Below are 12106 nucleotides of genomic sequence, written 5' to 3' on the forward strand. Positions count from 1 at the left end.
CTGCTCAGTTGAATAAAAGAATATCATCACCAAGAATAACTTGGGCAGGATGGAATTATAGGTACAAATGAATAGTGTCTTTGAGAAAATTAAGGGTTTGGAGCACGAGTCTTAAGGAGCAGTATCTAAGGAAGCTGACACTGTTTAGACTGGAGAAAATGAAACTCAGGGTGGCCATTATCCACAACTACCTGAGAGGAGGTTATAGGGAGGTGGGTGCCAGTGTTTTCCCCAAGCAGCAAGTGACAGGACAAGAGGAAATGCTCTCAATCTGCAGTAGGGGATGTTTAGATTGGATATTATGAAAAATTTCTTCCACGAAAAGATGATCAAACACTGGAACAGGCTGCCCAGCAAAGTGGTGATGCCACTGTCCTTGATAAACTCGTGGGTGTGGTGCTCAGGGACATGGTTTAGTGGTGCATTGACAGTGCTGTGGTTGGACTTGATGATCTTAGAAGTCTTTTACAGCCTAAATGATTCTATGAGAATACTTACCCAAGCATACTTCTTCAGGAATTTCTTTGTTGAGATGTTTTCTTGCCCTGGTATTGCTGACTGACACAACTTCTGTGTTTGCTGCTGGTTTGTTTGCATTGCCAGAGCAGTCAGAGCGTAGGTACAGTCTCCAAATGCATGGGAAAATCTGCATTTCTTGGAGGCAAGAATAGGCCAAGAGTTCCTTGCTGGAGTGTAGCTGACATCTGCAGGCTTCCCTGCACTGTGCTGTTGTCAAAGGTGGGATAAAGCAAGTGCATCTCACATAAGGGTTGTTTAAACATCCAGACACATTCTCACAAATGGAAGAAAGGATTCCAGGTTCATTGGGTAAACAATTGTATCAGAAAGATTTTAGGAGTAGGGAAGAGCTGGTAAGGGAGTAAGCAGCAAAGAATGTACCTTTTAGAGGTCTGAAGGGCTTAGCAGCAGTTGCCCAGTTAGGCCTTGAAAAGACTATAAAAACAAATGTGATTAAGTAGAGAAAAATTTAAGTGGAGGCATTTTGGAATGAGGATACAAAACTATAAATAGTACATCCCCTCAAGCAAAGGGACCAAAGAATCTCAGAATTATGAGAAAACTGAAGCATGAAAATGTGGTTCAGTACCATGGGTTTCCTCATAAACCTTCTGAAGAGATATCATATGATCAGGCTGTAACAAAAGTGTTTTATGTATAGTCTGAGCTACTGCAGTTCTTATAGTGATGCAAGACTTTAGGGATAACTTGAAAGGAACAAAAGTAGAACTCAGCTTATGAAGTTCATTGCTAAAAAAATTGAGAAGCACTGGGGATAGAGAGGACTTTTCAGGAAAAGTAATTCTATTTTTTTTGTCTTTCAGCCATGGAAGAGTTAATAGTTGAGCTGCGCCTGTTTCTTGAACTTCTGGACCATGAATATCTAACTTCCACTGTCAGGGAGAAGAAGGCAGTAATAACTAACATTCTCCTGAGGATACAGTCATCAAAAGGTCAGTGCTGGGGTGTGTTTTCTCACTTGCAGAAGGCACAGACTAAGTCTGTGCTCAGTGAAATAACTTTGAGAGCTGAAGACAAGCCCTAAATTGAAGAAAGACAGAAAGACAGAGTGAAGCCAAAGTGCAACTTTCCTGAATGCTTTCCTTTGTGTCCAGCAGTAAAATACAGCAAGAGGTACACTTAGAGTGTGCTGGGTGCACATGGGTGAGCCCAGCCAAAGAGTTATTTCCTAGGTAGAATGTTTTCACTTCTGCTGGCAGAGTGGCTACTTTATTTAATTGTGCCAGTAATGCTGCTTGTGAGTTTTGATGTCAGGGAGAGCTGGCCACAGCACCATTCCATCCGTGTCAGATGCCCCAAATCCATCAAAAGGCTTGATACTGAGGTGGAGTCTGGTGCATAACTGATACAGGAGTGCCAAACCAGAGATAGGAAATGGTTGTCAGAATGTTTGGATTGCATTTTGCAGTTAGACTCACATTCTTGTTTTCTTCCTATCTAAAACTGTTTTTATTACACAATTGCTTGTCTCCATCAAGATTATGGACCTGAGTGCAGCAAAAGTGATTCACTGTGTGCAGGAACCTTTCCACAGAGATTTATTGAACAACATTCCTCACTGTTTTTTCTAACACTACCCTTACATTTTTTTGCACACTTTTCTGTATGCTGTGACATCTGGGGTCTAAGACCTGTCTCCACTACATTAGACAGAAGTACTGCCAGTGTAAACCCCCAGTTTAGATTCTTGAAAAATACCAGAGTTTGTTGAGGAAAAATGTTACACTGTGAGCAGCTGTATTTCTCATGATTTGCTTGTTCTCTGGTGCTAGAAGAATATGGTCTTGCTTGATGCAGTGTTGCTCCCATTTATTAAAGAAATAGTTTTTGCCATGGGATTCAACTCCAAGGTGATCTTTAAAATAATGATTGTCCTCTTTTCCATTTCAACATTCTTAAAGACCCGTGACTATTTCAATTTCATACTGACAGTACAAGGTAGATACTAATTTCTCATACTGTGGAAGGAGTCTTCATGCTCCAAAAGGCCATCAAAATACACCAAACTCCCCCAAAAATTTATAGGTGTGAACCTGCAATTTTATATGCTTAGAAACAGCTGTATTTTACTAGGGTTCAAAATAACCTCAGCAATGCTGAGCTGACACAGCATGTTCTTCTTGCAACCTTTAGAACTAAATTTATGAAGAAAAACATTTGACTTTTTCAGGAAGTCAGGTGTCATTCTGTTGCCAACTTTGAAAACATTGGGAAAGGTTGTCACATTCTTTCTTTTGGGATTGTGGATGGTGTTGCAGTATGAAAAACACTCATTTTTTCAGTGCTGAGTATGTTACTGAACTCTAGAGCTCAATTATTTATGCTGTTCAGGTGTGGAGTGATCCTTGCATTGCTTTGGCCTGGGCTGTCTTGTCTCCTCCATCAGTTCCTAGGCACGATGTGGGAGTTAGCTCAGGCAAAGACCTGCTCCAATGCACAGTTCAAAGTCACTTTGAGGGTGAGAGGCCTTAACTGTGTGAATATCAACTTCTGTGTGCCAGGGCACCTTCCTAGGTGTGCTCAGTCTGTCTCTACATATGGTGACCCCAGAGCCATAGCTTTCCACTATTCAGCACCTACCATTTAGGTTTTAAAGCCTATTGCAGGCTCTGTAACAAGATCCATTTAATCCAATTACAGGATCCATCCATCACCAAGATCCCTGTGAGATTCATGTATTAAGTGGTAGGGCTTTGCTCAGTGCAGTTGTTACTGGAACATTTTACTCACCTCTAGTGCCTTCGTTCAAGGAGACCAAATGTAGACATTTCAAAGAAAAGTTGTAAAAGTGATTAAAGGATCCAGAAATATGCCTTCATATTATCCAAAATGAGGTGTCATAATTAATCTTTATGTAGAAAAGGAATGACTGAGATCAAGCTCCTAGACTTACACAACAGTAAGTGCAATGGCTGAATGTTTCAAAGAGGAAATAAAGCACATGTTTTGAGCATTGAAGCTATGAACTAATGGAAGAACTTAGCAAGCTCTGCATGCCTTTGCTGGCATCTTATCAAGATGGAATATTTTGCTAAAAGATATGCTCTAGTTCAAACTAGAATTAAGGAAACCCTATAGTTCAGTTAAATAAGAGGTCATAGGACTATGCTTTATATGTCTGTAAACTCTAGTTTATGTAATTGAATAGGATTAAAGCCAGCATGGCCTCTAAAAAAGCATCTAATTTCTCTCCCCAGGCTACTCATGTATTGTCTCTTCCTTTCTGCTAGCACAAACATTATTTGCTTTTTTTTGCTGGTTTAGTCCTAACCAGTGTCACTTCCCTGGTCTGGTTCAACCTAGGGCCACACACATGCTTATGCTGGCTCACAGCTGAGGTTGGTGTAGGGACAGGAACAAGGCAGGGAAGGAGAGGAGCTGCCTCCTTGGGAGCTCTGCCATCACATCCTGGCCCTGAGCATTTGTGAAACTACCCAGGGAGTCATGTACTTTACTGGAGCCGACCCTGCTGCTTTTTTTTATCAGTTATAACATTCAGTACTCCCATCCCTTTGAAACTATTCATTCCTTCATTAAAATTAAAAGCAATAAAAGATGCATAAACCCACAGTGCTCTGTAACGAAGACAAACTATCATTTGGAGTCTGTTTTTCAAATTGTTGTTTTACTCCACCCACGCAACTCCACGAGAGCTCTTGGGTTGCTGGCACAGTTTAAGAGGCTTGAGGACTATGCTGAGTTCAAGCTCCTTAGTTGCATTTGCAAAAATCAACAGAGTGAATTCAACAGGATTTTTTGATTGCATGAGAAAACCATGTAAGATCAATGGTGAATGGTAATGATTTGGGGAACTGGGAACTAGCTGGCTTCATTAGAATGTCTGGAAATGAACAATTTTGGGGTTTTTTGTGAAGGTGTGGAAATTATTATGATGGGCTGGTTGGGTTTCAGTAAAACACTTAAAACTGTGTGAGTTCTTACTTGGGGAATTCTTTAGAAATCTTTTGCCTTGTTTTGTTCCATCTCCCCTAAATGCACACTGTTCTCTTCATCAAGCAGAGAGAACTGGGCCAGGCAGATGTGTTCTTCAGGTTGTAGCTGCTTGGCCTCAACCTGCCCTGCATCCAAACCAGTGCTTATTCTGAATAGCTCATAAAAACATAAACCTTATTTTTCTTCCTTAGCCTTGGCATGCCCAGTGGATTGTAGGTCTGAAGAAAACACTTGGCATTTCATTCTAAAACTCAAACTTTCTTCTAAAAAAAAAAAAGACACAAAGAGTTTATTTTGGATGAAGCTGCTGGATATAGTCATTTAATGTGACTGTCAACATTGCTTGTTTCCCTTAACAGGACTTGATGCCCTAAACCTGTAGTACTCCTTTTGCAGTGTAAGTTGGTAGAAGAAATTAAACGTTAGAGCAGGTTCTTGTTTAAACACACATACATGAAAACTGGGGGAAAATTAATTTTACAGAGTCAGTAGTATTCACCTGAAATATTTTGGAGTTTTTTCAGTAAAAATCCCTTTATGTATGACTTCTGGTTGTTATGGAAAGCATGGGAGATTTGGGTATGGATGGCAGTCATGATATGGACTCATCACTCATACTATGTAAAGAGCAGCGAGTGAAAGTTATACTGGAAAAAAAAAGAAAATAGGAATGTTTCCCAAGGCTAATCACTCTCTTGATTTGTAGGAAGAAGAATCTGTAGTCTTTAGAGACAGTTTAATGTATTAGTGTTCAACCCATGCCTTCATAGCCAGTGGGACTGGGATATTATGACAAGAAGTGTTTCATCATTGATTACATTTTTGAGAATTACATGATCTCGACTGAAAGGCATCCATTTGACTATGTAAATATATATTTTAAAAGTGCAGCTAAACACTAGGAACTAAATTCAGTCTAGGGTTAAGCAGGGTACAATCCATGGACTGATTTTTTTCCAGAACATTGAGGATATGCACCCTAAACTTCTTTTGATATTTAGAAGATTAAATAGTGTCCTGTTTCTATGAAGGGATTTCAGCTGGGATTTAAATTACTGTGCCAGAAACACAGAGTGAGTTGGTCCTTCTTCTTTTCTTCTGTGGGGAGTTGCAACAATGACACAAAGGACTCTCAAAGCAGGTTTGACATTCATTCTTTTCCCTTTCCAAATTTACCTGGAAAACTACAAGGTCATTAAAATAAATAAATTACTGAGAAAGAGATGGTGGGAAAATGTGCTCAGTGTGCATTTCTGTTAATGGTGGATTGGTTGGGGCAGTGCCCCTCAGCAGTGCTCCAGGCTGGGGTGTCTCAACATCCTGCACCCCCTGGCACTCAGGCTCACACCACAGCTCCATGGTCAGAGGTGCTGGTGGCAGCAGGGACCCCAGGGAACATGGGCACTGTGGGCTTGCCCAGGGAACTCTCACCATCACTTCCAGGAAAAGCAGGCAGGCAGGGGCTCTTCTTCTACTCTCTTCTCCATTGATTGGCATGAAAGATGGTTTGGGGCTCGTTTCTGCATGTTGGCCTTGCCCATCCAAAATGTGCCACAGGAGCAACTGTTGGTCATCTCCATTGAAAGGAAGCAGCCAGTCACATACTGCCCACAGGCTGTGTTTTAGTCAGTCTATGGTGCCACTGAGATGTTTTCAAATGTGGTATATTCCCCAAATAAATGTTTTTATCTGGCAGGCACCTGGCAGTGTGTTTGAATGTTGTTCAAGTCTTTGAGTTTGAGATGGATGGGCAGTTTAGAATCATTTCCTGTAATTTTTTTCAGTGTCTGGTATTTGTTGGTCCAAACAGCATATATGTCATTATCATATAGAGCAAGTATGTGTTTGTTCTGCTTGATTAAATTCCTGAATTCCCAGCATTCTTCCTGTCCTGCCTCAGTAACTGCTCTTGGGAGGTGGGCTGTGATCAGAACTGCATGCCAGATTTCAGTGTGTGACAGTCAGACATGGGATCCACATGTGGTAAAAACATCCCATTTGCATCCACCAAGGTATTAAGTGATGTTTGTTGCTCTTCCACAGGTTTAGAAATAAAAGAACATGTCCAGAAGCAAGAAGCTGCCAACAGTTTGCCGGCACCTCCTCAAATGCCTCTGCCAGAAATACCTCAGCAGTGGCTGGTGAGTGTTATCTTTAATTATATAAATATATACAAGACAGAATGTATTTATGGTAAGTCCCAACAGAAATGGTTACAAGGTAAAAGGGCCTGCAGGTCCAGGGAAATAATTATTCCTCTCACCTCTACTTTGGTTGAGGGAATTTGGTTCAGCTTGCAGAAGAGATGTCAAAAAATTCCGTGTGGTGAAGTAAGCCTGGGAATAGGTCACCTGCAAAGGCTGTTGAGTGGCAATCCTTGGAGATTTTCAAAATTTAGAAAAAAGTCTGAGCAGCATAGCCTTAATTTGAAAGGCTGACCTGTCCAGTATTGGAGGTTGCCCTGGCCAAGCCCACAGGTCCCAGACTGTTTCTTACACTTTTAACATTTCCTGGAGCAAGCCTAAGGAGAAGACTCCTTTGAGTAGCTGAAAAATGAAGGGGCAGAGTTTTAAAATGAAGGAAGAATACTTTATTTTTTTTTTAAATCAAGACTGTAGTGCCTTTCCTGCCCAGCCTCTGGGTAGGAAATTCTCTTCAGATCAAGCAGATGCACTTACACTTAGAGGTGTTTATTGCAAAGATACTGATTGAGATCTGTAACTCAATCCTCCAGTTGGGAGGAGCTGTCTTGTTATAGAAAAAAAAACTGTAAACAAGTTTCAGTGCTTCTCTCATACTGACCTTACAGTAGATATGATGAAGAAAACATTTTCAACATTTTTGTAGAGAAGTGTAAGCATAAGCATGCCATGGTTTATCCTGTTGAAGGTTGAACTGATAAAGTATCCTTCTCTTCTTTCTCGTGTGGAAAATTTTGTGTACAATGATAAGGATCATCCATGGAGACCCAGATTCATTCAATCAGGAAGGACAGATGCAGCTCATAGGGTCAGAGTAACTGGATGTTCTGCCTCATTTTAGTACATAATTTTGTTATCACATTTATGCCTGGTCCCGGGAGAAATGTAAGCTAGCAGCATCTTATGAACATAAGAACTAATTTATCAAATTGAGCTCCTGGCCAGCCTTTTGTTAAATGCTATGGACTTCAGAAAAAAGTAAAAAAACACAACAAACATATATTGTATGGAATACCTTCATTTTACTTTCTCTCTAAGCAATGCCAGCTTTAGATTTGTGACTGTAAATGAATTATGCATATATTTAATGGATGCAAAAGAACTCCTATTATTATGCAGTGAAACTTAAAATAATCAATTTCACAGTTAACAGTGCCAGAAACTGATTATTTTTATTTAATTCAAAATACATGCAGCATAAATTAGAAGGGAAAGGGTTCAGAAGAGGCCGGAAAATTATGCAAAATGCATTTGCCTTTGTAATGTAGACTTCAGGTACCACCTCCATAAACTGAAACCAAATTCTTTTATATTTGTGTGGGTTCAGTTTGGCTCTGAAGATCCAAGTTGTTTTCCTTAGGACGACTCCTCTCCTTTTCCTTTCTCATACACTAATGTGTAAATTCCCCTAAAGTTGGTACAGCTGCAGCAAGTTAAATGGTGTGAAGTATGAATTAAGTCCAGAAGGTCAGCACTGATTTTTTGCAGTTAGTTATTGGATTTTTTAGTAACAAAAATATTTCTCTGAGATACTGTGGGAATTACTATGGAAGTTGACACAGTAAGAGCTGGCTGGTCTGTGGTGTGGTCTTCCCATGCTGAGCCTGGCAAAGTGGAGTTTGAATATGGCCCTCCCTTGTGATCTGCCTGTAACACTGCAGATATTTTCACCTCAGTGAATTAATTAAGTTTTTCCATAGTGTTAGAAGCAGATTTTTGTCAGTGTTCCTGCAATTCTGTTGTTGCTGTCAGGCAGTGGTGCATTTCACCTCCCTTTCTGGTGTCAGTGCCACTATGAGATGAGCCAGGAGATGTCCCAAGCCTCTCAATGTCTTGCAATATCCAAATGCAGGTTAGGAGCAGTGATATTTTAATATGGTAGCTCATTGTATTTTGTGAAAAAGATGACAGAGGAAACAAAAGGGAAAGACAAAATCATCATCTTTTTGTCCTTTTGACACTATGGTAAGCTCAGACCCTCCTAAAGTCACACTGATATAATGGAATTGATCATTAGCTTGGAAACCTTTCATTATAAAGTGTCTCTTTTTTAGACCTTTATTATTATCACTGATACGTTCAGACACTGTCATATTATCTTTCTTTTCATACACAGGGCACTAGTGACAGTGGCCCAGATCTAATTCTCCTATCCATTACTGCTCTTGTGTGGTGATTTTCAATCCACCCTGAATCAATGGAGTCCTAAAAATTTGTAGCTGATGCCAGTCTGTATGAAAGCTGCACATAATCACAATATTATAAATAGTGAGCTACCTTTCCTAGACACTGCTCATAGACTGTGAGACATAGGCTGTGTTTTCATAGCTGAATGGAAAAAAATTCCTTGGGCCCACCAGAGGCTGGAATGTCCAGCTGCTGGTTGCCCTTCTTCACATGGCAAATTGGAAGTCATTCTGTATGGCACCTCTTTTTGACAGCTATTCAGGACAGAATGTTTTTTCTACTTGCAAAGTAACATCTAGTGATTGTCTCAGCCTCCAATGAAAACACATTGTGCTGATGGAACATAGGAATTTACTGAAAGTGGGAATCAATAACTTCAAATAAACTATACACTGTTTTAAAATCTCTGGGTTTAGCCCATCAGTTATTGAATGTGATGAAAATTAAAGGTTCATTTACACCACTGTTTCTCTTTATGTCACTCAAGGATTTCTGCATTCAAAAATGTTTAGTCTGAATTGGTGTTTAAGTTTCTACTTATGTAAAGATGTGTGGGTGGGAAGGAATTCAATACTCCTTAAAGTAGTGCCAGGAGCCAGAATTATGTGTGGGCAGGTGCTGTGCAAGGTTTCCTTTGTAAATCTGTAAATAGACCTGCATATTTGCTCAGGCCAAATCTATCGGTTTTGTTATTCATCAGCCCGTGAACAAAGAGTATAAAATTCATTTTATTAAGAGACAGACTGTTAACAGTTTAAACAAAGTCTCCAGTTATTAAAACACATTAGAGCCTGGAGAGTTTTCCTAGACTCAGTGGGCTTTGAAGGGACAAATCTGAGGGACAAAGTTGGGCCTTAGGTATTCTTGAATTAAGAAAATCACTAACCACACAATCTTTTAGTTAATTCTCTTTTGTATACATTTCCTTGGCTACATCTGGTCCAGCAGACTTTCTGTCAGGTGTAGAAAGCACTTATTCCCTCTTGATTTAATCAGCTAAAGTGTGTGCAGCTCTTCTGGGCATCAGGTGAAGTAAATGCTGCAGATAAAGGATGTGAAGGAAGGGCAGCATTGAGTCCCTCTGCAGAGCTGAGACTCTGCCTGTCTGGTGCATGGCTCTGAGCTTGCCAGCAGGGATGCAGTGCCAGCAGGGATGCAGTGCCAGCAGCTCTGAGCCTTTGTTGTGCCAGCTGCAGAGCAGGGGGTCACTGTGTTGGAGATGAGCTCCTGTCTGTTCTCCCTGAACCTGCTCACTGCCAGGGCTTGTCTTCATCCTGCCCCATCCACCTCTACACCAGCAGCTACCTCTGTGGCTCTCTCCTGCTCTTGACAGGCACGAGGCAGTGCCCAGGGATGGCTTTGGAGGAATAACAGAGCCAAGGCTCTGTGCATGCTCCAAGGTGCTGCTGGTGGTTTAGCACCTGGGATCCCATCATTGCACTATTATCACCAGGTTGCCTTGAAGCAGGATAATACCCAGCATGTCCCACTGCTCAAATGTGCCTGAGGATTAATGGCATAAATTATCCTCAGCATGACAGTGACAGAATACTTCCAGCCTCTGAGCATTTGGTTGTCATATTACATCTGACAGTAGGTGATTTCATTGCACTGTGCTGTCCAACAAAATCAAACACTAACAGCACTCTTAGCTATTTTGCATGGTTTTCATGGTGAAATCGAGTGTATGTTTTGTTTTTCTTGGAATATTGACAATTTAATAATTATTTAACTGCAACAAATGTTCAACATCATTCCAGAACCCTGCAGATATGAATCAGAAGAATGGGTCATCTTCCTCCAACCCATTCCTGCACAATACACAGTCACTCTGTAGGGGTGCTTCATATAAATGGGTTTCCTATTGAGAAATTATTTGAGAGCCTCCCTTTATCTGACTGCCTGTCAGGTAAACTCTTAGATATTTATTAGAAAATGCTGGAAAGAGACAGTGTCCTTGGAGAAGAAAAATCACCTGGAAATCAAAAGGATTCTTGAGGTGATACATCACCAATTATATTAATCATTCTTTGCAACCAAAAAAGTGCCAGTTTTTATACTTCTTCTAAAGTGTGCCTTGATAAAAATACCATAGCAGAAGCAAGGGGTCCATGTGTCAGATGGATACTTGGGAGTCTCTGTTTAATCTGCCTTTTTCTTCTAACACTGAAGAACAGCTGTTATTCTCTGTTCTTCTTTAAGATGATCTTAAGACAGTGTTAATTTTCAGATTCTTTCCTTAAAGAAGAGTCAAAAGCCACAAAAATAAATTTAACAGATATTCATTTGTTTCATTCAGAGCTGGTTATGCCTTCAGCTTGAACAGGTCTGAGCAAGTTCTTCCCTAATGAAGGAACAAGTAAAGAGGCCTTTTAAAATTATCAGTGCAGTTACTCTTACTGCAGGCAGTGATAAAATATTAACCCTTTCAGAAACCTAACAAAATCTATTTACTAGCATTTAGGTTTCTTTAACCCACTATTTCAATTTTAAAGTTGTTCCACCATGCTGGTGTTCATTGCCAGTCTTTGCGTGTTTAAGTAAGTCACCTTCCTTTCACCATAGTACACGTGCTTCAGATGCCCTTTGTAATCCCAATCATACTCCTCTCAGGTTTCATTTCATCCCTCTGTGTATAAGAAATGTGTGTATCTGTGGGTTTCATTCTGAGCTATGGTTTAGTGCTAGAGGGCAATACCAGCATTTGTCCCAAGCTCCTGCTGTAAGGATCATGTGCTTTGATCATAAGTGACCAGAGCAGCAATCTTCTGGACACAGAATCAGAACCATTTACATTGCAAAAGACCCTCCAGATCACTGAGTACAACTGTTTGCCTATAGCTACCACTAAACCATGTCCCCAGGTGCCACATCTACATGACTTTAAATAGCTCCAATGGTGGCTTCAGTGCTTCCCTGGGCAGCCTGTTCCAGTGTTTGACCACTCCTCTAACATCTGAACCTCCCCTGGCTTGACTTGAGACTGTCACGTTTGTTCTGTTCATTGTTACTTGGGAGAAGAGACTGACCCCACCTGGCTACAATCTCCTTTCAGGTGAGGGATGAAGTCCCTCCTGAGCCTCCTTTTCTCCAGGCTAAACACTCCCACCTCCCTCAGCCTCTAAGACTTGTGTTCCAGACACTTTACCAGCTCTTTGCCCTTCTCTGGACTCACTCCAGCACCTCAGGGTCTTTCTTGTTGTGAGCAGCCCAAAAGGATTTGA

At 40.8% G+C, this 12106-nt stretch overlaps 1 protein-coding gene across 3 annotated transcripts in view; it reads left to right on the top strand.

The window, feature by feature from the left end:
- The window catches only part of AFAP1 (actin filament associated protein 1), a 112159-nt gene that overhangs the window by 47352 nt on the left and 52701 nt on the right, over nt 1–12106 (top strand). For all 3 annotated transcript variants that reach the window (XM_079305319.1, XM_079305317.1, XM_079305318.1), the window contains exons 2-3: nt 1344–1472; nt 6538–6635. In XM_079305319.1, the coding sequence (XP_079161445.1) occupies nt 1346–1472; nt 6538–6635 (225 nt within the window). In that variant the 5' untranslated portion in view covers nt 1344–1345. The remainder of the gene's footprint in view (nt 1–1343; nt 1473–6537; nt 6636–12106) is intronic.

Source organism: Erithacus rubecula, assembly GCF_903797595.1.
Source record: "Erithacus rubecula genome assembly, chromosome: 5".
Lineage (NCBI taxonomy): Eukaryota > Metazoa > Chordata > Aves > Passeriformes > Muscicapidae > Erithacus > Erithacus rubecula.